The 27,290-nt window shown below is 52.4% G+C and overlaps 7 protein-coding genes across 7 annotated transcripts; 5 read left to right on the plus strand and 2 right to left on the minus strand.

Moving 5' to 3' along the window:
* Nucleotides 1–1,700: 1,700 nt before the first annotated feature.
* On the plus strand, nt 1,701–4,697 carry rga5 (Rho-GTPase-activating protein 5; the record flags this gene model as incomplete). The annotated part of the gene is made up of 3 exons (XM_014686927.1): nt 1,701–1,851; nt 2,117–2,272; nt 2,332–4,697. 3 exons carry the CDS (start codon nt 1,701–1,703, stop codon nt 4,695–4,697), a joined length of 2,673 nt encoding a protein of 890 aa, XP_014542413.1.
* A 781-nt stretch (nt 4,698–5,478) lies between these two features.
* GPI10 (GPI mannosyltransferase 3) lies at nt 5,479–7,420 on the minus strand (the record flags this gene model as incomplete). The annotated part of the gene is made up of 3 exons (XM_014686926.1): nt 5,479–6,864; nt 6,929–7,159; nt 7,229–7,420. The coding sequence occupies 3 exons, from the start codon at nt 7,418–7,420 to the stop codon at nt 5,479–5,481; spliced, it is 1,809 nt and encodes a 602-aa protein (XP_014542412.1).
* A 2,246-nt stretch (nt 7,421–9,666) lies between these two features.
* otaA_1 (Ornithine aminotransferase) lies at nt 9,667–11,173 on the plus strand (the record flags this gene model as incomplete). The annotated part of the gene is made up of 3 exons (XM_014686925.1): nt 9,667–10,164; nt 10,265–10,966; nt 11,036–11,173. 3 exons carry the CDS (start codon nt 9,667–9,669, stop codon nt 11,171–11,173), a joined length of 1,338 nt encoding a protein of 445 aa, XP_014542411.1.
* Nucleotides 11,174–17,620: 6,447 nt separating this feature from the next.
* ATG1 (Serine/threonine-protein kinase ATG1) lies at nt 17,621–20,694 on the plus strand (the record flags this gene model as incomplete). Its single annotated transcript, XM_066131303.1, has 4 exons — nt 17,621–17,730; nt 17,789–17,840; nt 17,918–20,477; nt 20,537–20,694. The coding sequence occupies 4 exons, from the start codon at nt 17,621–17,623 to the stop codon at nt 20,692–20,694; spliced, it is 2,880 nt and encodes a 959-aa protein (XP_065987418.1).
* A 1,378-nt stretch (nt 20,695–22,072) lies between these two features.
* Nucleotides 22,073–22,372, plus strand: G6M90_00g087090 (uncharacterized protein; the record flags this gene model as incomplete). Its single annotated transcript, XM_014686923.1, has 1 exon — nt 22,073–22,372. One exon carries the CDS (start codon nt 22,073–22,075, stop codon nt 22,370–22,372), a length of 300 nt encoding a protein of 99 aa, XP_014542409.1.
* A 1,209-nt stretch (nt 22,373–23,581) lies between these two features.
* G6M90_00g087100 (uncharacterized protein) lies at nt 23,582–24,580 on the plus strand (the record flags this gene model as incomplete). Its single annotated transcript, XM_014686922.1, has 1 exon — nt 23,582–24,580. One exon carries the CDS (start codon nt 23,582–23,584, stop codon nt 24,578–24,580), a length of 999 nt encoding a protein of 332 aa, XP_014542408.1.
* Nucleotides 24,581–24,804: 224 nt separating this feature from the next.
* CPK4 (Calcium-dependent protein kinase 4) lies at nt 24,805–25,672 on the minus strand (the record flags this gene model as incomplete). The annotated part of the gene is made up of 2 exons (XM_014686921.1): nt 24,805–25,579; nt 25,635–25,672. 2 exons carry the CDS (start codon nt 25,670–25,672, stop codon nt 24,805–24,807), a joined length of 813 nt encoding a protein of 270 aa, XP_014542407.1.
* Between the last annotated feature and the right edge of the window lie 1,618 nt (nt 25,673–27,290).

The following is a 27,290-nucleotide window of genomic DNA, read 5'->3' on the forward strand; positions in this document are numbered from 1 at the left end:
TTTAGAAGTTATCGGCAGGCGCCAATTTGGGCTCGGCCTCGAGGTTGTTTGAGCTTCCCTCGTGTGAATGCTGGGTCCAGGGAATGCATACAGTCTTGAGGCCTAAAGCTAAGGCGGTTTGTTCACAGCCACAATTATATGACTGCATGGTGTGAGTTTGGTGGCGGGCCGGGTCCCATCTGCCTCATGTCGCGATTCGACGAGGCCGTCAAATAGACAATGAATGGGTCGACAACCATCTAGTGGTGTCTCAAAGGTATCATAGGCGTCGAAACGGCACATGCGCTTGTAGGGCGACTCAAGTGACTGAAACATTGGACATAGCAGCAGCAGCAAAGATGCGTGGTTGTTCCTTCCCAAAGTCAGGGCCGCCAGCCTTGTTCTCGTGCCCCTCCGCCATCAAAGAAACGGAGACCAAAACATCACACAATTGAGGCTGCGTCCTCTCTGCAGTGCATTCTGCCAAGCTGCGATACGATTGCACAGCTCCCTGCATCAGTCAAATCTCAGGGCCACGTATGACGAGTTCAAAGCCTTGCGCGCCCTCTTGGCTCACCTTGCCACGGCCCACTTCCGAGCCAGACCTTGGCGCACCTTGGGTTCTGAGCTTCTTGGACTGCCACCCAGCTCTACCAGCCCACAGCCAAACCCACAGCCAACCCACGGTGGTCCGTACTCCGTACTCCGTACTTCGTAACTTACTCGGTAGCTCAGTCCGTCCTTTGTGGTGACGTCCACTTGGCTGATGCCGTCGACGCCAGATTGCTGCTTCTCCACAGCAAATCCAAGCTTTCTGCTTTCTACTTAAGTACCAAGTACTAGATTGACGCCGGCAACTGGCTGATGGTTCCTTTGCCGCCTGCCCGCCGCCCATCTACTTGGTATATTGCATCTGCTGGCCCGCATCCTGGAGGCCAGACCTGGGGTTCTCTCGTCGGTGCCTACTCCCGCCCGTCATAACGCCTGTGAGTACTCCATTACAACACATGTTTGCTATTGTTGGCCCAACATCAAACCCGGCCTTGAGAGTCTCCCTGGCTTACATGTCCATGCCCAGCATTGTTGTGGCCGAGCAGTGTACAACTGACCTGCACCACGACACTAGTACCACCACCCACATCAGCCAACATTGAACCGCCCGCCTCGCACTTGTTTCATCACCACTCCCACTCCCATCAATAGCTTCCGCGCGCCAAACATCTCATGCTCCTCCCGCTCTTGCCTCCAACTATCGCTCACGCTCTCGGCGTCGCACGCTTCTGCTTCCTCATGTCTCTGACGACTCCATCGGACGCTCGACCACTCGTTCGACCGTAGACGGTTTCGCCCGATCCGTTTGAAACTCTTGCAGCGTTACAGGCCTGTTGGAATTTAAGCTCTCCATCACCTCGAGTCAGATTGACCGCTTACACTTGCCGTCGCAAGGACAAGACGAAGTCGCGACGTCGCTACAGCCAATTATACTTACCGTCATCAAGAACTCCGTCATCACTATATCTCCCAGTGTCCAACGACTCACCATTAACGCTGCCGCTGTCGCTCGCCGTGACGGAATCGCTTCGCCTCGGTCGCCCGCCAATTCGGCGTTGTGCTGCCGAAGTTAGATTCGAGCACATCTAGCGACGCAGTTGCACAACTGTATTCACTCAACCTGTTCTCGCCATAGCTCTTTGGTGTTCATTGAGCGCTCTCCTTTTACCATGACCTCGCCGATACCGACTACGAACCAAGCGAACTCGTCGCACCACCCTTCACCACCGGGGGCCACACCTGCTTCGCCGCCCAACAAGCGCGACTTGAAATCATGGTGGAAAGGCTTTAAATTGCCATCTAAGCAGCCAGATCCTCCAGGTACGATTTTTTTTGTTAATCTTTTTTCTCCTCTTCCCGAGTCATGTCATGGAAAACGTATTTCCTGGCTTGTTGCCTCCTTGCTTGATTCCAGACTTTTGTTGCGCAGTCGTCCATCCGTGTGGTGGCCGGTCCATCAAGCTGGACGTGGCAGCAAAGTTTCTGACAGCCACACTATTCTGCAATGGCTCCTACCCTGCCAAAATCACATCTTTTCCGCTCTTCTTTCTTGTGTATTGTAGAGGTCTAATATATTATGCTTCAGAAACCAAAGCACCTGGCATCTTTGGTATTCCGCTGCGGCAGAGCATCACATACGCCAATGTTGCTATATCCCTCATTGACGAAAATGGAAAAAGCTACATCTATGGATATGTGCCTATAGTGGTTGCCAAGTGCGGCGTATTTCTGAAAGAAAAAGGTATGTTTGGAAGCCTAAGCTTAGCCCAAAAAAAGGAATGTCACTGAATACTGTTGTAGCCACCGGAATTGAGGGTATTTTCCGATTGAGCGGCTCTGAAAAACGAATCAAGGAACTTAAGCACATCTTCGACTCGCCGGACAGATATGGCAAAGGGCTTGTTTGGGATGGATATACCGTCCATGATGCCGCCAACGTTCTCCGCCGTTATCTGAACGATTTACCTGAACCCGTAGTGCCTTTAGCCCTGTACGAGAAATTCCGTGAACCTTTGCGCGGAGCCACCAAACAACCAACTTCAGATGGCGAGGGACCAGAGTTTGTTGACAACTTTGACGAACAAGCCGCAATCAAGAAATATCAGCAACTTATTACAGAGTTGCCGCCTTTGAATCGACAGCTCCTCCTGTATATCCTAGACCTACTGGCGGTCTTTGCCGCAAAGTCCGATGAAAATCGAATGAACTCGCAGAATTTGGCCGCCATTTTCCAACCTGGCATGCTTTCACACCCCAATCACGCAATGGCCCCAGAAGAATATCGCCTCAATCAATGCGTGTTGATCTTTTTGATCGAGAATCAAGATCATTTCCTCATTGGCATGCAAGGCACCGCTGCTGATGAAAACACAAAGAAGGAAGTAGAATCAGGGACTCCTACCACACCAAACGCTGGGGGAGTCAATAGGTCTGCATCCACTGCAAGTGCTGGTGCCAACAGTGTTCGCAAGGAAGGCCAGTTGCGCCGTAACCGGTCTGTGTCTTCACGACACTCGAGAGGGGAGGGCAGTGTTGGCTCCCACAGCCCAGCCCTCGCCACGAATACCACAGGGGGGCTTGGTCGGAGCAATACAGTACCGTCGAAGAAATCTCCAGGCTTGGCAGGGGGGAAGTTCAGGAAAGCTGACAGCCCTGGCCACCAATCTCCAGCCCGCCTCGAACCTATGACTCCTGTGAGACCAGCCATGGCGTTTGATGAATCACGGGAGCCAAGCCTTACTCCCCCAGTGGCGGGGATAACACATCTATCTACTAGCACTGCTCAGGCGTTGGCCCCCAGCCAGGAAAGGCTGTTGGAGGTTCCCCAGGATTCTCTAACACCCCCTGTCAAGGAGCGAAACCTCCAAAACCTATTCCAGCGATTGCCAGCAGACGGCAGCGACAAACGTCAACCAAACAAGCTGAAGAAGAAGAGGATCCCAGGCAGTATGAACATCAGTGCCCAAAGCTCCAATGCTTCTCTGACACATTCAAATGCGGCCTCGCCAGCCTGGGAATCACCAAATCCAATGGAATCGATTCTGCATGTCTCTGAGAATGTTACTTCTGATCCGGCGAAGACGTCGCCTAGAGAAACACCCGTCAAAACACCTCAGGCCGGGGCTCAGAATCCTATTAACTCTAGCGAACCCCAGGTAACACAATCCAAACCTTCATTGCCAAATCAGGCAAGCGATATGTCTTCCGAACCGACACCACGAGCATCCCAGATTGCCTCGAGCAGTAGTTTGCACCCTGACAATAATTTCACCGGCAAGAAGTCTCCGCCAACATCGATTCACTCATCTTTCAATGATGGCTCTGACCTGGATCAGGCCCTTGAAGGCCAGACTGCTCCACAGATTGAGAATCCCGACAAAGAAAAAAAGAGGCGATGGAGACTGTCGAGAAGCAGAAAAGACGACAATGACGGCTCTTCTGGGTCTTTGGTGACTCCATCACCTGGAAATCTAGGATCTAATACTGGCGCCGAAACGAGCACAACGACCATTGGCAGCGGAGGTGGCAAAACTCGCAAGAGCTTCCAACACGATGGATCAGAATCGCATCTCTTCGATTTGCATGGTGGGCATGATGGTGAGAGGGAGAACGGAAAAGATGACCCAAAAGGCCCCATCGGTTGGATAAAAAACAAATATCGCGAGGCCAAGGAGAATGCTGAACAACGCCGAAATAAGTCACCGCCAGCAGACCGCCATGGAGATCGACAGGCGCTTGGTGCAGCCCTGACCTCCCGTGGGAAGAGCTTGGACATGAACAGAGAGAAACAGGAGGACGACAAAGTAGCAGAAAAGCCCGTCGAGAAGCCCGCCGAGAAGCCCACTGAGAAGCCTGTCGAGAAGCCTGTCGAGAAAGAAGCTCGTGAACCAATGGCCGTCGCACCTATGCACCACGACAACCCTAAGTTTACCGAGGAACTCAGGCCATCAATTACAACTGTACCTTTAGAATCTGTTCCCGAGGTGTCTAAGGAAACGCCAACAGAACAGATCCACACTATGACTGAAATGCCCCCAGCAGAGTTATCAGGGGGCCAGGCTGACCAGCCCGAAATAGAAGCTCCGTCTGCGCCTGTCCCTGTGCTTCCAACTACAGGAGAAACGACATCTGCTGAGACACCTGCTGAACTCCCCAAACAGGCATAATTCTGCTCCATCCCGCTATCTTGGATGAAATTATGCGATATTAACACGGCGTTCTTGGATATGGCGATGAGCATAATCGCTTTGTGCCTTATGCCTCCCTATGCTTAATTGTTGAATCTACATGCCTTTTAGTACCATTTTACCATTTTGTTTACGAAGAAGGCTTTCTGGTCTCTGGCGTTCGAGGCTTACCTAGCAACCATCGGCCTCTGCTGATACTATTTTTTATTTTATTTTTTTACAAAAGAAATCTTCCTACTTTACTCCCTGGTTTGGCCACCGTACGCCATTCCTTTTCGACTTCACTCACAATGCAACACAACACAACACAGTCACATATGTTAACGGTATTCTACACACCCCGGACCCGACTTGATGGATCCGTACTCGTTTGATCACTAGGCTGGATGCAGAGGATGATATTTGGATGATGACGTTTCTATGTAATGCATCGGAAACCAAAAGAGTTGGAGGTTTCTTTTTAAGTGTGGTTTCTTAGTGGTTTTATTTGCAACCCCCCTTTTTCCCTGCGTCCACAACACCTGTTCATTTCGTGAGCGAAGGAAGGGACAAGGAAGAGCTGGCTTGTTTTTTACATGGAAGTGAATAGAGCCGCCTCTCTACCAATGATATCCCAGGATAGTTTTGCTACTATTTTATTTATTCCCAATTCAATAATATATACACTATATATTACATACGACATTTTTCTCTGTAAATGTGTTTCTGGACACTAATGGATCCATCTGGCTATGCACGGTCTCAAGCTTGAAGTAATACGTCAAGGCTGATGTTTGTCGTGCGGAGCATCAAGATATACGCCGGTATCCCAAACTAGCATCCGGCCTGACCTTCGCCAGTCTTCGTTGAAGAAGCCGTTGAATCCACCCCAGACACGACGAGGCTTGATGCCAAGTGCCTTGCCGGCCGGAGTGTCTAGAAACGTAAGCAACCAAGGCTCGATTCCCTCAAACCCGACAATATAGCGAGGAATGCCAATTTTAGGCTGTGGTCCAAACAGCTCATTAGTTAGAAAGCCTATAGGGTCGTCGTAGAATCTATCCGCCTCATCGCGGTAATTGTCCCTCGCAGGTGTATTGGGCTGAGTATCCAGCGGCGGCTCACAAGTCAGCGCGTATGCATCCAGGCCAGGGTAGTATAGGTGGGATCGCCACGGCGTAGAATGGCATGGCATGAGGAACAGGGCGAATAGTTCATCGCGAGGTGTCGGAGGTTGATGGGCTTCGTGGGCGAGTCGAACAGAGGTCGGGTGGACGCGTTCGTATTCTTTCCGAAGGTACGATAGGACGTTTAGCGGGGCCGGTTGGTGGAGGAAGGAGAGGTAACCGGCGAGAATGAGATTGACACCGAGAGCAGCGATGAGATAGGGCTTGTTGCGGAGGCGGGGACGGGAGGTGGCTGCTTTGGATGATGGCGGCGAGGTGAAGAAGGAGGCGGCCCATGGAGCGGCCACGATGTTCAGTATGGGGAGGAGGGGGTAGATGAAGCGGACTTCTTTGTGTGAGATGAGGGATAGAGCAACGACTGTGGTGAAGACGGCAGAGGACAAGACACGCAGAATGTTTCTCTCGTTTGTTGATGAGGAGCCTGGTTTGTATAGACCCCAGAGGGCGAACGGTAAGCTGGTAGTGCAGAGGAGAGGCGCGCCCTGAGATAGGTAGTAGTGCCAGGGATTTCGGCCGTAGAAGACAGCTAGCGATTTCGAAATGTTGAAGTTGAGCCAGTTGTAAGGGGGGAAGGTCCAGAACCCAAAGTAGAAGTAGTCAGACGCGACAGATGTGCCGAGTATTAATGAGCCGCATAGGAAAGCCTCCCTAGCAAGAAGCAGGATCATGGACCAGGTCAAGGGAGATGAGCCCTTCAGGGACGCTCTGGTCAAGGCCATGCCTGAAATGGTGGCCCAAATGAGAAGATTTGTAGGCCGAAGCACCACGGCAAACGCAGCCAAACAGAGAGATAGCCGGAGACCCCATATGTTTCCAAGAATGTTGGCTGGCTTAGGGTTCTCTTTTGTCGAGACGGCCGCACTAAATATTCGCCACGGCCAGTAATAAAGGGCCATGACAGTAAGGGTTGTTTCCAAAGAATTAGAAAAGGTGCGGGTAGAGCAGTACCATTGCCAGGCGCTGAAAAGCTGGAGAAAGAGCTAAAGTGGTGTTAGATAGATTTACGAGGACGGGGATCGACATATGGCAGCTGTGAAGACGTACTGCAAAGAAGGAAGCATTGCTGTCTGGGCCAAAGATGTTGACAGCGAGTTGCCAAGTATACCAATCACCCAGGCTAGCAATCATGGCCTGCAAAACTTTTGGCGAGCCAACTACAATGGCAGATCGCAGCATATTGCCGGCTGGGATTAGCTTTGATATCCCATCCGCAACAAGGTAGCCTCCTGAGAAGATGGCCGGGTGAAGTGAGGACCTCAGTTGATGTTGCCATTCCTATATCGCGCTTTGTTAGTAATTAAGAACATGATACGACAGCAATGGAATGGTGACGGGGAAGCTGACCCAGGTCAGCCATGCACCGCTGTTGGGACCAAAAGCCAGACGCCATGCCGGCTCAAGAGACTGGAAGTATTCATCCGGCTGGAAGAAGGTAGCAATCCACCAGGCATTAATCAGGCGAATAATGATTATATCGCGAAGGAAGTTGGGACGGTTGCGCTCATTGCGGCGAATATGAGCGGGAGATATGGCCATGGCTGGCTCGTTGAAGCCTGCACACGCGCCAACGCGCTCAAGATGTGTCCGGGACCACGCCAAGGGAGGGAACCATTGATAGGGCGAGCTCGGAGTTCTGGAACAAGAGATCCGGGCACCAAGCGTCGCTCCTGGACGTGAGATTGCCGAGCCAGGCTAACGCCGTCAAGTGCTGGATTCCCCAGGTTGCTCTTTGATATCGAGGCGAAGGCAGATCTGGGGGGACGAGGTGCGTCTGGCTGGGTCGACATGGCACGAGTGGAGGCGGCCAATCATCAAGCGCCTGCCCCACCCCAGCTGGTTCTGGTTGGCTGACTGACTGATGTCAGCAGACACCGGGTGTCGGCGGTGGGACCTCCCGCCGCTAGAGCCGGTCTCGGGGGTTGTGTAGAGACTGGCTGGTCGCACCTGCCGCCATGCAACGCCCGTGGCCCCCCGGCGTTGGCTCCCCATCATCTTCTGACCGTCTTCAATTGACGACTTGGATAGTGACAAGTTTCACGTCGTCTATGCAAGGCGATGGGCCCGGCTGGAGACTGACGCACGTGCAGCAATACAAGGCGACATCCACGAGGCACATTCACGTCCGCATAAACGGCCAACCAACCGTAGTCTCCGGTGGGGGCGCCGCCTACGGCATGCTACTGCCTTGCAGCACTCATGGTTTCCACGACGGCAGATCCGACGTAGCATGTCTGCCTTGCTCGATCCGGACCACAGACAAGTCTCTCCAGATGTTCAAACGACTCTGGGGTCTGGGGAGGCGTACATGACAGCGTACATGACATGGCCTGGGCTGGTGGTCACGTAATGCTTGCCTCTCTATTGGGCCGCTGCTTCACGGAGGTGCATCCCTGCCCCGTACGCCATTCCGGGGTCGACAGCCACAATGGAGCAGGGCCGGAGCGCACACAAGAGTCAGCTTCCTCCGTCTTCAGCTCCTCAGCTCCTCGGTGTGGTACAAGGTCGTTCAGCGCAGAGGCTCAAACCGTGGTGAGACTGGCCGTTGCCCGTGAGACTGGGTCAACGAACTCGGGCGCCCGTCAACAGTCATCTCGGCCAACATCTACAGAGCAGACATGCCACACGGGAGGACTTTAGGCGGCCCAAGGCTAACGGTGGCCAGCGGACGATAGATAGATGCCACCAGCATCGATTGGGACAACGGGGGCATGTCACAACACAACGGCGCCCGTGTGGGCCGGTTGGCTTCGGCATTCCTCTGGCTCATTTTGCCAACCTCTGCGGCGAACGACGACATCATCTCCACGCAGGAGCCAGGCATGGACCGCCGAAGCCAGGCGAGGCCTCAAGCGCCAGCAGAACCCCCCGTGTCCGCCAAGGTGGTGGCACCACAGATGTTCCGGTCCAGCCAACCTTCAGCCAACGCCTTGTCTCCTTCACGACGCCGGGCCTCCGCTCTGAGCGTCCACTTGCACTTAGGGGTATAGCGGCGGACAAACTTCGTCGGAGGCAAATGATGGGTTTTCTCGTCTCGTGCCACGTATAAATTGGAAGGGGGAATACCTTTGGGCCACCCCGCCCAGAGAAAACTCTGTCTTGCCGATATTCTGTTGCGACCGTCCAGCATCGCCTTACCGGAAGTCATCACCTTGAGCTGTCTCCGACTCTCCGTTGACCAAGGCAGCCCTTTGCCCAAACAAGCAACCGCCTTTTATCAAGGTACGCAGCCTAGCTCTTAGCACGAACCGCCCCGAGGTTCCGAGTCCCCCAAGTTGCTCAAACCCCGGACCACTGCAGGTGCCTACCTCTCGTGTTCCGCTGTCGGCTACTCGAGGGGTCTGGTAGTTTCGCCAGCGGGCGGGCATTGTACCAGACATTATGTACGGGCATGGAGTAACACTTGATTCAATGTTGACTTGAGTTGCCTCTTTTTCTTTTTGCCTTGTGCCCAGCCTGTGCGCAACAACCTGTCTGGTGGCTTCTCTACTTCAATTACGTTACGGATGTGGTCCTTGGCAGCCTTCAGTGCTCACTCCGTACTGGCGGTGTCGGTGGCTGCCGCTCCATAAAACCCAGACATCGTTTGCTGTTCCACCATTGATTGCCATTCTCGCCGTCCTCATTCACCGTTTTCTCTTCCTTGCTTTACTAATGCCCCAGTCGCTGCAGCTGTCCATCTAGCGCTCTTGGAGTCCCAAATTGACCCCTGTCCGCGTACATCGCAAAAGGTCGTCCAACTATTTTACACATTTCTTCGATTGGGATCCTGTTCTCCTTTCAAAATGGCTCCCCATGCAGAGGCCGGTACCCCCGCCGTCTCGGGCACCACCAGCGCCCGGTATCACGCCGCTTCGACGGAGGCTGCAATCAAGGCCGAGAACGAGTTCGCCGCCCACAACTACCACCCTCTGCCCGTCGTCTTCTCCAAGGCCCGGGGCGTAAATGTCTGGGACCCCGAGGGTCGCCAGTACCTTGATTTTCTTTCTGCCTACAGTGCCGTGAACCAGGGCCATTGCCACCCGGAACTGGTCAAGGCTTTGACTGAGCAGGCCAGCCGCCTGACCCTGTCCTCGCGAGCCTTCTACAACGATGTGTTCCCCAAGTGGGCTGAGAAGATCCGCAAGGTCTTTGGCTACGAAATGGTCTTGCCAATGAACACTGGCGTTGAAGCTACCGAGACCGCTGTCAAGATTGCCCGGAAGTGGGCTTATAAAGTGAAGGGAGTTGAGAAGGACAAGGCTCTTGTCTTCTGTGTCACTGACAACTTCCACGGCCGATCGGTACGTTACCGCCGCCGCCGCCATCCAATTCGTACCGCCCGCTGCTATTCAATCATATCAGTGCGTAACTATATCTGCTAACTGTAATCCGTGGTTGCAGATGACTGCTATCACCCTGTCCACCGACCCCGAGTCCAAGGACAACTACGGCCCTTATATTCCCAATATCGGCGCCGCTAGCCCGTCCACCGGCAAGCCCATTCGGTTCAACAATGTTGCAGACCTCGAAGAAGTGCTTGAAGCTCACGGGAAGCAGACTGCTGCCTTCCTAGTCGAGCCCATTCAGGGTGAGGCTGGTGTCGTGGTTCCGGACGAGGACTACCTTGTCAAGGTTCACGCGCTCTGCAAGAAGCACAACGTTCTCCTCATCTGCGACGAGATCCAGACTGGTATCGGCCGGACTGGCCGCATGCTTGCCTCTGAGTGGTCTGGCATTAAGCCTGATATGGTTACCCTAGGCAAGGCCATCTCTGGTGGCATGTATCCGGTGAGCGCCGTCATGAGCTCCAAAGAAGTTATGCTCGTCGTTGAGCCTGGCACTCACGGTTCCACGTACGGTGGTAACCCACTTGGATGCGCCGTCTCTATCCGAGCTCTGGAGCTCATTGAGGAGGAGAACATGATTGCAAATGCCGAGCGCCTCGGCAAACTCTTCCGCGACAGTCTTGCCGCCCTCAACAACCCCATTATCAAGACCATCCGCGGCAAGGGTCTCTTGAATGCCATCATCATTGACGAGGCTGCTGCATCTGGCCGCACTGCTTGGGACCTCTGCATTCTCCTCAAGAACAAAGGCCTACTGGTCAGTTGATACACAAACCAGCCACTGGCGACGACCAGCACACGTGAACGCTAACAGTTTTCCCCTTAGGCCAAGCCAACTCACGGAGACATAATCCGCTTCGCCCCTCCCCTGGTCATCAACGAGGCTGAGCTTCGCAAGGGTCTGGGCATCATCACTGCGGCCATCAATGAGCTTCCTACCGTTGAGAAATCTCATGGTCACTAATATCAAGTCGAAAGTAGATGCCACTTACCCGGTAGCATGAAGTGCAAGCTCAAGATTTTGAGTGACATGGTTTTGAGAAATGGATGACACGCATGCTTATGACTTTTTTTTTTTAGTATTATTTGCTTTGTCGTACCACAGATACCCCCCCTGGCTCGAGAAAATGGGGTCAGGGCTTACGGCCGCCTTCATAGATAGCCGGCCATTGGCATCATGAAGGCGCAATGGGAAACGGAATACGCGATATTTGGATGTACCATTGACATGAAACACCGGCTCTGTTCGAACATCGGAGGAGTAATAGAGGTCTCCAGACTGGCGCGAATGGTGTTATTTTTCTGTTTTGGGATGTGGTATTGGGACCATTATATAGCGTGGAAATTCACTTACAACGACGGGATATGTGCCGTGTCTTTCTCACTCTAGATGCGTGCGTAGACACCCGGTTGCGTCAAACATATCAAGATGCCAAGTAGCCTAGGAATAAGGGAAAGGCCACACATGAAGTATCGGTGACAGCAAGCCCGGCTGGCAGGTTTGCATGGTCACTATCTACCTGCGATGGCCAGTGCAACTAACTGTTCAGGGCTTCGTCATACAAGTCTTGAAATTCGGTTGCAAAGATGCTCGATGCTTTCCTTATCATTATGACTGGTCATCCCCAAGCCGCTGCAAGCACAGATCGAAATGGAGACATGATCTTGACCCTGTGTTTGTTGTCGTGCTGCTTCTTGCCAAAGGTAAGAAGAGTGTTGCATGCATGGCGTAGGGAAACACGAGAGGTGAGATTATAGCTGTTTGCAATGAGACAGAGTCGACCAGGTTGGTATTTACCATGCAAAGAAGAAGAGGTAAAGGCGCATAGAGACGAGGAGACTTATACACGGCACTGGCGGCCATTCATGCCCAGCGACAACCCGACAAGCGGCCACCACCTTGTGACCCGGTGCATTTCCGCATCGAGCGCAGCAACGTAGTACAAGGATAGTTCAATCTACGACGACATACGGCACAGGCGCTGCCATTGGAGGGAATCTACGTGAGTTCCGGCCATCCAATATTTGGGGTGCGGAGTGTCGGCTTCGGTGTCCCAATTAGACGGAGCCATGTATCCCGTCATATATCACCGTTGGCAGCAGAACAAGATAAACCAAACGCATTGTTTAGCGGCCATCCATTATTGCGAGTGAGCTGGCGATGCACCTGATAGCTTGCTGCCAATACTCCATACTCCGTACACATTAGCAAATCGCCCAGGGCATGACATGCCATAGCTTTCACTCTGGTTTTGCACGTGGCCAGGGAATGGAACCAGGTGGATCCTCTTTGAAAAGACGAATAGACAGCTTGTGCTCCGTACATGAAATCCCATCATCATCAGGATCAGGTGATGTGGCTTTCCAAACCTTAGCTTCGTTCGGGGTGTTTGGTAAGTAGTGATGTCAATAGGAGGCGGGATGGCGCCAAAGTTGTGGCGGATCGGAAAGTTGTCGCGTTGCGGTGTGAGTGTGGTGGATGACGCACATCATGATGCTTTGCCAGCGCGAGCTGGCGATGAAGCGAATCACAGCAACGCGTTGTTTGTTTTTGTGTTGTTGATTGACAGCCAAATCATAACTAGAGCGTGAACATGAGCTTGGCCAGCCGTTGTGGAACTTTAAACCGTCGACTTCACCAAAGTAAGGAACTAGTGATAGGTTCGTCGCTCGTACACAAGCTCACAAGAATCACCGAAGAGTAACGAACGTGGCTGGCTGGCTGAAGACAATTTTACCTTGGTACTCCATAGCCGCTCAGTAGACGCAGCGATACGGACATTCTGACACTCCAAGTTAAATGAGGAACGACGACTCTGTACTCCCTACGTCGGCGGTTCGTACCAATGGACAGCAGAATGTCTTGGCCGTAAAGGGAGGCGCTCACGGCGCGGAACAAACTGGCATGTGGCTGGGGTGTAGGCTGAGTGAGGTGAGTGTCTGAGATCTCGGTTTATTTGGGTTGAAACTTGAGATACTGTACTTGGGCTCGATTGGTCTAGCTCATTCGCTTGAAGCATCAAGTCTATAATGAGGCGACTTGCATATGTACGTATGCCAGCGGGTAACCGGGTCGCATCCGTCTGTTCAAAATTCGGGGGAAACCAAAGCAATGGATGCAATGAATGAATGCAAACTTGGTGCTCCTGGTATGCTACTGGTGGATGTTCCGTCTGTGCAGTTGAAGCTGTGGCCAAGCGAGAGACATGTTGAGCGTCGGTGTGTGCATTCTTTATCCAACGGTAACCAGCCCAAGACGGCCATGGGTTGTTTGACTCCATGTTAAGCTGCAGTAGCTTTATCCTCCTGCATCTTGCATGAGGCACAGCGATAAGGTACTCAAACTTTCAGTTCTTGTTGTCTGCCAAACCCGCTAGCAGGACGACCATAGCCAAGTCAGCCGGCCACACGTTGGAATTACATGGGAGCTAGTACATACAGATACCTTCGGGCTCTGTTCTTCAGGTACCCACCTCTAAAGCCTTCAATCAGTCCGTCATGTTGTTTGTTTTGATGTTCCATGTGTGACGGGTCGCTAAGGGGGGCGTCTTTCGCAATGATGCGCGGGAAAGTTGCATGAATGGCTGGTGCATGGCGAAGTCGAAAAGGGATATCCCGAAGACAGAGCATCCAATGCGAGCTAGGCATCTAGACAGGAGAACTAGTTTGTCCAGTTCAAAACGACCATCGGAGTCGGGGGATCCTTGGGTAGCAAAAATAAAAGCTGTGACGGGTGCCTACATACATTATTGGTTTGACTGGACGTGTCTGATCTGGAACCACACCCATTGGCAGCTTGGACAATACCCATTGTAGGAAGTCATTACGGGTGAACTGTGGTGATTCCACAAAAGCGCCTGGAACTCCGCCCAGTTGGTCAAGATGCCTGGTCTGACTCAGGTTATGCTTCATCATTGCCGATGCTGGTGTTTTGTTCTAAGTGTTAGACTCTCCGTGGTATGGTTTGAATTGACGAACACGCAGGGTCGAGTCCACGCCCATGGTAATAAGTTGGCAAGCTGCTGGTTGGCCTTGTGCCTGTGCTATTCTGCCGATGCATTGCTCGAGTCAGGCAATCAGGGTCCGCCCACCACCACCTGCATCGAGAAGTTTCCCGACACACCCTGCATTCTGTTAGTTCGTTTGGCGCTAGAGCCTGAGATCGCTGAACAAAAGAGCACGACACGGGAGGCGACCGGCTTGTTATTCAGGAAAGAATTACCGTAATGGACATGGGGGCTAGTAAGACAACGAACGGGGATCAGGACTTCTGGTCGTGATAGTGTGTACCCGGTACACTCTGTTGGCACGCTGGGATGTGTAAGAGTCATGGCTCTGTTGCCTTGATTCTAGGCCGCCTATGGATGCACGAGCAGCAGGCTGCAGTTACGGAGACGACGGGTGACGTCCAAGGATGGAGTGAGTGATGACGAGAAGACTGCAAAGGATGATGTGAACCAACGATGGAAAGTCAGACGCTGGCGTGCTCATGCTCGTCTTCAAGTTGCGACTTTGCGATAGATCTGGAAGGAGCGAGCCATCTGCTTATTAGCGATTGCATGTTCAGTGCCCACTATGTTGCGATGCTGCTTGAGTTGCAACTGGGAGGCGATTTGCCGGCTGCGACGCCCCTGCGCAATTCCGCCTTTCCTCCAGAATTGAGCCTCAACTTCAGTCATGCTAGTGTATATAGGGTACCTCTCAGTCGCTCGTAGATGGATAGGTTAGTAGCAAGTAGGCACTCGAGCAGGAAGAACAATGGGCATTGGGCATTAAAGACTGGCTGACTGCTGACTTGCAAACTGGACGCCTAGTTCGATAGTCTGCTGGGAACGTCTAGACACTTGCATCTGGCAGGTCTTTGATGCTGGGGGTGTTGGTGGATCCGGGACGCCCAATGCAGTGTTTTGGTGAGTACAGCATTGGGAGGACATATGATAAGTACCTAGGTACTTAAGTACTTGATAGATTGTAGTGCTCAAGAGATGAGCGGTGTCAGCCGGCCTCAAGAGTATCAGCCTTGTATTTGGATATCGAAGTTACATGATGACCAGGTCAGGTTGTGCTAGTACGCAACCCGAGGGCACATGCTAAAGCCCTCGACGTTTGAATGACGTGGGCTAGCTCGTTTCAGTATGCTCTTCCAGCATTGCTGAGTGCTGCTAGACGCTGATGGGCCAGGTGCCATTCCAAGTTGTAGCACGACAAGGTTGTTAGGAACTTAGGAGCCAGGCATTTTGTTGGTGTGCATTAAAGTCTATCATTAATAAAGTCTGGACTGGCCCCTCTGACACGCAGGCGGACGCACAGGGCGCTGCGCCTGGCTGGCACTGGGACATGGCTGAGAGGCTCCAGCATTGAATTGGCCCCAGCGTGACTGCTCTCAGGTGCTCCGTCCACTGCGCCCGTTGTCCAAACGCCCCAGCCAGTGCCATGTTGCCGATGTCTAGTACTGAAGTATTGCACACTAGTACTTGCATGTGAGTACTCGGTACTTGAGTACTTAAGGCTGCACTAACCCGGATGGAACCTGTCACGAGCCCACAGGCCCACGGGCTCGGCGTCACGCCCTCGTCCTTGCACCAGACGACACGGAGCAGTGACAGCTGGGCGCTGGACATGTATGTAGACATACTTGTACTTAGTACCGAGAGCAGACGCATCAATTGGTGGCTACAGGTACCTGGTACAAGTAGGTAGTTGCATGTATGTGGAATTCCTCACCCACGTCTTCACCGTTTACACCAGCGCGGACACTTCATAGACATCTCCTAGGCTACGAGGAAAATGGTCACATAGCTGGTCGAGCATCGTCCATTGTCTGCGGTGCCTCAGTCTCCACGTTTCGTGTCCTTTGATGTCGTGCTGTGCTCCCTCATCACGCTTCTTCTTCGTCCCGTGTCTCCCATCTCCATCCGTCTATCTCTATCCCGCTCCCTCGCTAATGCTGCTTTTTCCCTTTGCTTTTATCCACAGGCAGCCAGCATACCCAACTTGTTGTCTTTGCCTTGTAGTTTCGGCAGTGCCTCGGCTTTGGCCCAAGACCATTTCACAGACGCATCCGCCCCCACTGCCCATGGCCATCGCCCATCACCCACCATCCATCCGCCATCCATCCGCCATCCGCCACAGCTTGAGCCTGAGCCAGCCTGAGCCAGCCAGAACATCGATTGAGAATACCAAAGCAATCAACCACACGCCCGCCAGACATTCTTTGCAGCCAGCCCCAACCCCGGCACCCTCAGGCGCCCACCCCATCCGATCCAGTCGTTCATTCATCCATTCCCTCATCCATCGTTCTGGTCTGTTTGTCTGTTCCTCTAACGAGCGAAAGTGGGTCGGCCTTCTGCGGCAGGAGCAACGAGCACCGGAGGGAGAGCCCCAGACCACCACACCGCAGCACCACCACACAGCCTGCCTGCGTCTTCACGCCTGGAGCCTCCAGCTTGCAGTCCGGTACCGAGTACCATCTGCCAGGTACTTCAGTACTTAGGTACGTGGGTACTTTACTTGGCAACTTCTGCCAGCACGCGCTCGACTGGCATCCTCGTTCTAGTCCGCAGAAGACGTCTGGGACCCATCCGGCCTGGCTTGGCTTGGCTTGTCTTGTCTTATCTGCCATTGCTGCCAGATTAGGACCCCTCGTCCGTCCTATCTGTCACTCCTTCCCAGGCTCACCATCTTGGACCTCACCATCCTTTGTCGTCCATCAAGGTGTGCTTTTTGCAACTGAGTACTCCGAACAGCCAGTATTACTTCATAATACCACCCTGTTCCCTGCCTATCGCTGCCGCGAACCGTTTCGAATCGCTGCCACGTTCCGCATAGCTCTCGTTGTCGTTGAACTGCCCGTGTCTCACTCAGTGTTAGTCATTTCGCCCCCCACACACCGAGCTTGGTCTCTACGTCCTTCAACATCACGGCAACGTCCCCGGCACGTCTTCCAAAAAGCAAAGGCGTCATCCCATCTTGTTGCGCCGTTGCGCCTCTACACTTCGCCCCTATGCAACGCCGCGCTTCCTACCTAGTCTGCAAGCGTTTTCTTCATCTCAACATACTGACTGCAAGTTGCATTGTAGCCTTTGTCTTTGCCTGACCTATCGGCTACCCACCGCCAATTCGGCAGCGTCTACGCATCCTGGACTGCTTTCTTCACATCGACTGACTCATCTCGTTGCCCTCGCTCCCGTGTCTGCCTTAGTCTTGTCGACCTCTGCGCCTCCTCTCTCTCCAGCGGACGGATTCCTCAAACTCCCAGGACGTTCTCCCATCATCTTTTTTATCCTTAGCAAGCTTCACATCGAGTACATGACGACCACAATTTTGGCAATCGATTTTCAAGTCTTGTAGGCCCACGGGCTCCCACAGACATCGACTGTCTTCCTGTCATCGACAAGCTCATCAGGAAGCCATGGCAAGTCGTCAAGATGGGCCGTCCTTCGGCTCGAGGAGGCTGAACGGACGGGCTATCGGCCAATTCGTTATCGACAAAGAGATTGGCAAGGGTAGCTTTGCACAGGTGTATGTGGGCTGGCATAAGGTGTGTTACGAGCTCCTGGGGTTAACAACGAGATCATAGCGATTGGATGAACGGGCCTCAACCTGCTTGCCTTATTCCCCAGTTGCGACTCGTTACTCCGCCAAATTCGCGAATTACCCCGTCCCTCTTACCGTTACCAGTACTGACTTGCGATGTGCTCTGACACAGGAGTCGAAAGCCGCCGTTGCCGTCAAGTCTGTTGAGCTCGAACGACTAAATAAGAAGCTAAAAGAGAACCTCTACGGGGAGATCCAGATTCTCAAAACATTACGGCACCCTCACATTGTTGCACTTCATGATTGCCTTGAATCATCTACCCATATCAACTTGATTATGGAATACTGCGAACTAGGAGACCTGTCGCTTTTTATCAAAAAGCGAGACAAGCTGTCTACACATCCTGCCACCCACGATATGGCTCGAAAGTACCCTAGCGCACCAAACTCGGGTCTTCACGAAGTCGTCATTCGTCACTTCCTGAAACAACTGGCGAGTGCACTGGAGTTTCTTCGCAGCAAGAATTACGTCCACAGAGATGTGAAACCCCAGAACCTGCTCTTGCTTCCATCACAAGCTTTTAGAGCCCAGAGAGCCCTCCCCATCATGTCCGCTAGCCAAGACTCATTAATACCCGTTGCCGGTCTGGCTTCACTGCCGATGCTCAAGCTTGCAGACTTTGGTTTTGCCAGAGTCCTTCCATCAACATCTCTGGCCGACACACTGTGCGGCTCTCCTTTGTACATGGCTCCTGAGATTCTCCGCTATGAGCGATACGACGCCAAGGCCGATCTTTGGTCTGTAGGCACGGTCCTGTACGAAATGATGACCGGTCGGCCGCCTTTCCGGGCACGAAATCACGTTGAACTCCTTCGCAAGATAGAAGCCGCTGAGGATGTCATCAAATTCCCAAGGGAAGTCTTTGTCAGCCCTGAAATGAAGGCCCTTGTCCGAAACCTACTCAAGCGAAGCCCTGTGGAGCGTCTAAGCTTTGAGAATTTCTTTTCCCACCCAACAGTTACGGGTGAGATCCCTGGATTAGTGGAAGACGATATTCCAAAACCTCCCAAACGAGAACTACAGCCGATTCCCCAGGGAGAAGAATACCCTCCATCCCCTCGAGCACCCTCTGCTCGCCACTCAGGTTCAGACAACCCACGGGAACAAGTAGCATCGCAATCCTCCCGGGAAGCCGCACCTCGATCGCCGCCACAGGGAAGCCATGGCGATGGTCGAACCAGACGTCAGTCTACCGATTTGCAACGGCCTGGGAACTCCCCTCGCGATGCGGGAGCTGGTCTGGGTATCCATCGACCATCACCCCAGCACATGACATCTTCACCCAATCAACCTCGTGTCTCTGATAGATCATCTCGAGAGCAACCAACCTCACGAAGCAACCCATCCCACGAATCGTCTCCCAGGTTGTTGAGGCAGTCATCCACTGGCAAGAAGATCACCGAAGAGGAGAAGGCAGCGCAGGATGTGATGTTTGAAAGAGATTATGTCGTGGTCGAGCGTAGACATGTTGAAGTCAATGCTTTGGCCGATGAACTGGCTGCAAATGAAAGGTTGTCTGGCCAAGGCTCCGACCCCCGTTCCGCGCAGATGGTACGGCGAAGCACGCAACAAGGGGCACCGACATCAACAACTGGTGCAATCCCGGCACCGTCCTCTCGCACCGCCCTTGTAGCCCAGGGTCGCACAATTCACGACCGCAGGTCATCCTACGAGCAGGCGTTGTCTGCTAGTCCTGGCTCTGCCTCTAGTGCCATTTCCAAGGCTATTCAGGATGCCAGTCTGAGGCTGTTTGGCTTCAAAGTCGCTCCAGTTCGTGGTCAGGGCCACTCACCTCCCATGTACCACCCGTTCCCAGCATACCCAACGCCGTCTTCTCCCGGTGGTCTGATTGGAGATGGGAAGAGCTCGCCATCAGCAGATGAAGACGTGAGAACTAAGGATGCCATGACGGAATATGCTGAACGAAGCGACTGTGTATATGGGTTCGCTGAAGTCAAATACAAGCAGCTTGTTCCCATGGCACCTTCAATGGATCATGGTCTCGGCGGCGTTGGTGTCGACCAACTCTCCCAAGATGAAGATGGCCTCACCATTGAAGCTGTTGTTGCGTTATCTGAAGAGGCCTTGGTGCTGTATGTCAAGTCCCTTACCTTGCTCGCTCGGGCAATGGATCTTGCCAGTGTTTGGTGGTCCAAGAAGGGTCGAGGTGACGGTGGCGGAGGTGTATCTGCCGCGGCTACGGAAAACATCGCGCAAAGCATCAATGCTATCGTGCAATGGGTTCGACAGCGCTTCAACGAGGTATTGGAGAAATCGGAGATCGTGCGATTCAAGTTGATGGAAGCTCAAAAGATGCTACCAGAGGATCACCCCAATCATCCATCGAACCAGGGCGCGGACTCCTTGATCTCGTCATCCGGATCAACAGCGAAGCAGGTGTATCTGACTCCAGGCATCAGCGCAGAAAAGCTTATGTACGATCGTGCGCTGGAGATGAGTCGTGCGGCTGCGATTGACGAGGTGACAAATGACAATCTTCCTGGCTGCAAGATTTCCTACAGAACTGCGATTCGCATGCTTGAGGCAGTTCTGGACAATGACGATGATGAAGTATCTCGAAAACTATCTTCTGGCAAAGAGCCGACCAGAAGCTTACCCAAAGAGGCTAGCAGTGAGCTAGACAGCGATGAAGAGGCTCATGTACGAAAGAGTAAGTATTTTCTAGCTCAGGTCAGAGGTCTGCGGGCAGGACGCTAACTTGGAGGCTAGTGATCCAGATGATTAAGGGCCGCCTTGCAGCGGTTGTCAAGAAGCAGCAAATGATTGCCGACGCCAACACCAAGGAACAACAAGCACAGCTGCAAGCTGCACGTCGACGCAGTGGCGACGTAACACCGCGCAGCGTGCCATCGCATGGCTCGGCATGAAATGGAGAACCCGCATCGAGGACCAAGTTGGCCAGATCTCAAAATGAAAACCGGACGCAAAACAATACAGAGACGAAACAAAATAACAGTTGAACAGCCCCGCGGCTAGAAGATATTACACTTTGATTTTCTCGTCGTCTTTTTTTTTTCCTTAAATCGATACCAGATTTTTTTTTCTATCTTTTTAACACTGGCCTGGAATTTTTCCATTTTCCTTCAATACGTTTGTGGTGGCGTTTGGACCTTTGGCTGCAAAGACTATGCATTAAACAGCCTTGGCATATTCCTTGCTCAGTACCACTAGCGCGTATGTCGATATAAGATTTGGAGATTGTGTTTGGACTTGTGATAGGGAACAAAGGCTCGACGGTCATGGATTGGCGTTAGGGAATTGGATCTGAATTTGATTGTTTTTTCCAAGTATAGTGTGGGAAATCACTCAGAGAGCTGATGATGGCAGATGTTTGCATGCATTATGTTGGCAAAGGAAGCCCGTGGGCGTTTGTTGCCGTGTATAGCGGGCGGTATACAAGGATATACTGGAATCCCGAGTTGCACATGTCTTTCCCTTTGGTATGCATTCAGTCTGGAGGCCCTCTGGCAAAGGTCTGGCAGTGCCAGCAAGGCATTTTGTATTTCTTAACACATAACTCTGAATAGCAGATGACGTGGCGGGTTGGCCCGTGCAATCTATCACTGCTCTGGTGTAATACTCTGCCGTTGTTGTTGGACATGCTCTTTTCACCGTGAGAATCATTGGGTGTATAATGTCTCTCCTTGAGGGCAGCTGCCTCTACGACTCCTCATCCGTGGCGAAGGAATATGAAGCGCATACATGTTGAGTCTACTATGGCGAGGTTTATGACATGAAGTCGGGGTTATGGCCAGCTAGTTCCGAGACACCCAGCATGAACAAACGTCTAATTTGCATCGTAGCAGTACCTATAGATGAGGACAAGGTATTGCTGTGGACGGAAGTTGAGCACGTCTCCGGCCGTCGACGGGATGTCTGTGAACAGTGTCCTAGCTGCGTCCCTGGCCCTGGGTGGGTATTCGGTATTCAAACGAGCGTTCCGTGAAAATCGTACCAAAGAGCATTACGTTCGCTCAGGGCATCGGGTGTAACACCGTGTCCGCAGAACTGTTTGTGTCAGCGGCTTATGCATTTCCCGGCGGAGGCAGAAGTGCAGCTGTGAGCGGGAGTTGTCCAGGCTGATATATAACACGACAGTCACATGTATGGGAATTTCGACAATCTGACATTTTACCATCTAGGCTTGAGACGGTAGTACCACTGCTCTTTCTCCCTCTCTTTCTCTCTTTCGTTTATTTTATTCCCAGCATTCATTTTAAGCATCTACGGAGTACCTCATGGGCAATGCTGCCCAGGGCTCCGGTTCGCGGCCGGCTCGCAGAGGATAGTGAAGATGTCGACGCGGCCGTCCAACAGGCAGGACTGGAACTTTACACCAACGCGCTGGACCTGGCGTCCGACTTTGGAACGTACATTTCCTCTCTGGGCCGGACGCGCCAGCGCCTCCTCGCCGCGGTGCACTCGCGCCAACTGGCTTTCGTGGCTGGGCGCGAGTCCGAAACTGCCGCCGGCGCGGCCCTTTACCGATCCTTCTTTGAGGAGCGGCGGGAGCAGCTGGAGCAATGTGTTCTTCGGGCTCGCTAGGCGCGGGAACGGGAACGGAGAAAGGAGGCTTGTGAGAGGCGGAGAGCGCTGCGGGTGTCGGGGGACTTTGTGCTGGGCAGGATATGGGCCTTGATTGACGATGTCGATGGATTTTACGGGAGGGAGGAGGAGAGACGCTGGGTTGAGAGGCTGGAGAGGGCGAACAGGGAGATTGAGAAGGTGTGGGAGGAGAATAGGAGCGTGGTGGAAGGGGCAGTGCCGAGGTATTTGGAGGGCATTCCGGTTAGGATGATGATTCGACCGCCGGTTGCGAGGGGCCCTTTGAGGAGCGCGGCTGGGAGGGGGGAGCGAGGGAAGCCCGGTTTGATCTGTTTGCAATGTATGGCGAAGGGGCTGAGGTGTTCGTTGGGGGGGTGTGCTGTGAGGGCTTGCTCGCGGTGTGTTCGGCACGGGGATACGTGTTTGGTCAACGAGGGCGGCTGGGTGGTGCTGGGAGAAGATGGGAAGCTAGAGGACGCAGCGGAAGACGATATATCGGCTGCGAGCTTGGAGGAAGAAAGGGGGATGGTTTCGGCATGTTTAAGGGATGTGGTGTCGGTTGGTACGGCTTGCTTTGCTCCGCGACGGCCGCCAGAGAGAGAGATGGAGTCGGTGCTTGGACGGATATTAGGTGTGACTCCGTGTGAGGGGTTTGGGGAGTGGACGGGAAGGAATGCTTGTTGATGTCGACTCAGAACTGATTTTGGAGTTTTGGGGCCTGGTAAGAGGACGACGGCATGCGAAGGGCAGCATTGCTAGCATAAATCGCCGAGTATTGAACTTTTGCGACGTCGTCTCATCGTCAACAGCAAGTACCGTCTCGATTCTCGATTCGGCATGGATCAATCAGCCTCCGACTTTGTCAAGTCATACATGACGCCTTCATTTCGGTGCTCAAAGTATTCAAGCTGGCACTTCATTGCACACATGCCTGCCTGCCACTGGCATCTGTTGCGAGACACGGGTCACCTCTACCGTGTTGTGCAATAAAGATGCCGCCTCTTAAATACACACAGTCGCCTCCCTTGCATCCCTTCATTTGAGCTCCTGGAAAATACCAACATCTGTTTTTTAATATAGTCTCGTCTGTCCATTTACGGAGACTTTTCATCCGTTGCCTTGAGCATATTACATGTTAATTACACTTGAAAGTTGACACTCATCCTGCCCCGCTGCCCAACTACTCCATCATCTCATCTCAACATCATCATGCCTCCACCACCAGATCTGTCATCCTACCGTCTCTCAGACCAAGACTCCCAACACATCTTTGCCAGCGAAATCCTCCCCGCCGAATTCGACCACCTCCCTTCTCACCATGGCCCCCAAACGTCGCCGCCCCTCGCCGTCCTAGCTGTTGGCCAAACAGGCTCAGGCAAGACTCGTCTCTCACCCGCCATCCTCTCGGCATTCCATCTCGTCCGTGGCGCTCCTGCAACTGGCCCCGTGCATCTCATCGCCGACACATACAAGACATACCATCCCGAATACACGCGCCTGATGCTGTCCACGCCAAACCTGGCCTCGCCCGCCACGGGGCCCGACGCGAGGAAATGGCTTGCAATGGCGTCCGAGGAGGTCGTTCGACGAAAGTTAGATGTCCTTTTAGAGAGCGCATGTCGGCATCCCGATGATTTTGTGCAATTGGCTCGTGTTTTCAGCACGGCAGGATACCGCGTAGAAGTGGTGCTGTTGGCGGTGCCAGCCGCGCTCAGTAGATTGGGCATCTTGGTGAGGTTCTACGAGAAGTTGCCCGAGGGCCAGTCGAGGAATTTACCTGTGAGGCTGACGCCCACCAAAGTCCACGATGATTCGTATGCCGGACTGTTGGACGCAGCGAGGTTTTTGGACGAGACCTCTACGGCGGATCAGGTGCTTGTGGTCAGGAGAGGGAATCTCGTGGCATATGGCACCACGAAGAGTGCCAATGGGAACATGGTGAATCGAAGAGGCGTCGAAGAGGCGTTGAAGAGGGAAAGGGGGCGGCCATTGACCGCACAGGAGATGAAGACCGCTCTGGATGACGTTCAAAAGATGAGTACGCATGAGGATGCCAGTGAGCAGGTGGAACACATAAGAGGTATGTTGAAGCCGCTGATTAAGGACAGCTCCCAGGATGGTTGGCCGGAATTAAAGCCCTTGAATTTTGGGAAGGTTAACGAAGAGGCTGGCGGGACCTATAATGTTCTTCGATTAGGACAATTGTGAGCACTGAAGTGAAAACTTGGTTTTTACAGCATTATATCAGATAATGATAGCAGTGTCTCTTAGATACTCGCCCCAGGATCATATCAAGGTTTTGTAATCAGCGGTTCAAGCAAAGCAAATAGGCACATGCCACCGGTACTCATACAGCGGCACCTTCAGTTGAAGCCTGCAAGTTTGCCAACTTTTGGCCATACCAGCCCCTTGCATCATCTTGTAAATTCGCATCAGGCACCCGTTTTTCGTCCGGGCACAGTTTGCCGTTTCATATCGCGGTGTAGAGCTTCATCGTTCTTTCGCTTCGGAGATATCACGAAAATACTCTTCTTATGGGTATCAGTTGTTTCTCGAGAAAATAATGCCGATCCTGTTCCTGAACTTCCTGGAACGTCTGAGCTTGCGGCCGTGGCTTGGGATTCCCTCGGTTGGCCAAACTCCGCTTTTGTGGAGAGCTTCCTTTCACCCACAACTTCTTTCAAATTGTTCTTCAGAGTCGCCTTGCCAAAGTATTTTGAGAACTCTGTTTGTAGCAGAGGATAGTGTCGGGAGAGATCAGAATATGCCTTGAACAACTCTTCTTGGCCTCGCGCTTGAGCCAAGGCCCCCATTAAGACGCTAGGAAGCTGTAGCGGCAGCGGGTTCAACTTGACTGGAGCTTTCCAGCTGCCTAAGATTTTATGATCTAGCTGTTGAAAGAAGAGCAAGTGCTTCTCCGGAGTGCATAGCCAATCATGACATATGGCTTCGAGACCCGAAATTCTGGCCTTTGGAGAAATTTGAAGGCATTGCCATACAAATGTCTTGCTGTTCTTGGACAGCTTCAGGGATGGCTGGAAAATGTCCTGTTTCAAAGTCCTGTTCAATACAGTCTGAGTGTACCGGTTGAACTTGGGCATTGTGTTCTCTATACCCAAGCCCGCTGTCAGCATTATAATAGCAACTATACCCAACGACCAAATGTCAATGGCTGGGGTTTGTGCAGACTGGCTGTCATACAGCTCCCTGTGTTCGATAGTTAGATATATTGGCAAGCAGCCAGGAGTGCGAAGCTTCTCACGGTGCTTGATAGTTGGCTGTACCAACTAGTGTCTTCATTCTGCTTCTGCGTGGCACCGCGCTGGTGGCGAAGTCTGATAGCATAACTCGATGGTACGCAATTTTTGGCGAGTATGCTAACAGAATATTTTCCGGTTTCAGATCACGATGAATGATGCCTTTGGTGTGGAGGTAATTCAGTCCCCTTATGACTTGTCTAATTATAATCCTGGTGTCAAATTCTTTCACCCCATTGTGTCTGTTAATGAAAGACATCAAGTCGCCCCCCGAAGCTAGCTCCGTAAAAATGAAGCTACAATTGTTAGCACGTGCCGGGTTGTGGCAGCAGAAAATACTTGCAGGGAATGGGGAGAAGAAATAGATTCGATATATGGCAGGATATTCGGCTAACGCCATTTAGCAGTCAGTTTTCTAGACGGTGGCATGGGCACCTACGTGTCGTAGTTGGCGAAGGATATCGGCCTCTTGTAATTTTCTGGTTGAACCATGACGGTCAAATCGATTTTGAAGCTCGTCAAGATTCACCACCTTGCATACAACCTGTCTTTTTGATATAACATCTTGTGCCAAGTAAACATTAGCATCTGTACCTTGGCCAATGCAACGCTCTGATATTAAATATTTATCGGAAAAAAACTGGCAAAACAGTCAGCGCTTGAGATTCGCGAAGCAGTCAGTATACTTACCCTAGACTCTGCCAGCTGTATTTTATTCATTTTAACTCGTGGAAGGCCATTATCTTGCCGAAACATGAATTTCCAATAAGGCAGGATCTCGACAATATCGCCATCTTCAAGGAGGTATCCAGAGGAGATGTCGCGCCCTTTGCCAATCAAGATCCCGTTAACGAACGTGCCATTGAATGATTTGCGATCCCGGACGTAGACGAGATTGACGCCAGGCTCATACACCACTGTATATATTTCGCAATGATTTCTGGAAATCAGGCTCTCATGATCGCCGTGGATGGAAAAATTGCTGCAAAATGAGCACCAAGCCTGTTCTGGTATTGAGGGGTTGACGTACTTTGACCTAGGATCCCTTCCGATCTTGAAAATGTCGTCTTCCCAGATGGATATCAAACCTCGTAAGGAATTAGCCCAACTGCACAAGGCGCGGATCGACAGGAAGAGCTGGACATAGTGGCACCTTTCTGGACCTGGTCGCCTTGAACAAAAGTATACTCGAGACTCGCGACAGGAAATTGGGATGAGGGATCGCTGGCACGTGGTGTAGGTGATGAGACTCTCATGATGCTTCTGTGGGCGACTGAAAATGCGTATCTTGATGTCTTCTTAGGAGTTCCTAACCAAGTTTAAATCTACTGATGAAATAAAAGCACCGTCTCTTTCCTTCCGACCTACCATCCTCGTCCTTAGGCTCTGAAGTTGTCATGGCAATTACACCAAAGTTGTTCCTTCCAGTATAGTTCAGTTGACGTACAGTACAGAGCGAACTAACCACACTACGCACTGTGTAGGACCAGGCCTGGACCCGAACTTGACGTACTTGACACACGTGACCTGTGGGGGTTTCTTGCCCTACATAGAACTTTCCTAAAAGCTTTGGAAATTCCCCCGCCCTTCTTCTGTTGCAACTCATCCAAACACGATTCTCATCCACGAACAAGTAAGTTTCCCTCAATGGTACATCTCAG

This window comes from Metarhizium brunneum, chromosome 5 (genome assembly GCF_013426205.1).
Source record: "Metarhizium brunneum chromosome 5, complete sequence".
In the NCBI taxonomy this organism is placed as follows: domain Eukaryota; kingdom Fungi; phylum Ascomycota; class Sordariomycetes; order Hypocreales; family Clavicipitaceae; genus Metarhizium; species Metarhizium brunneum.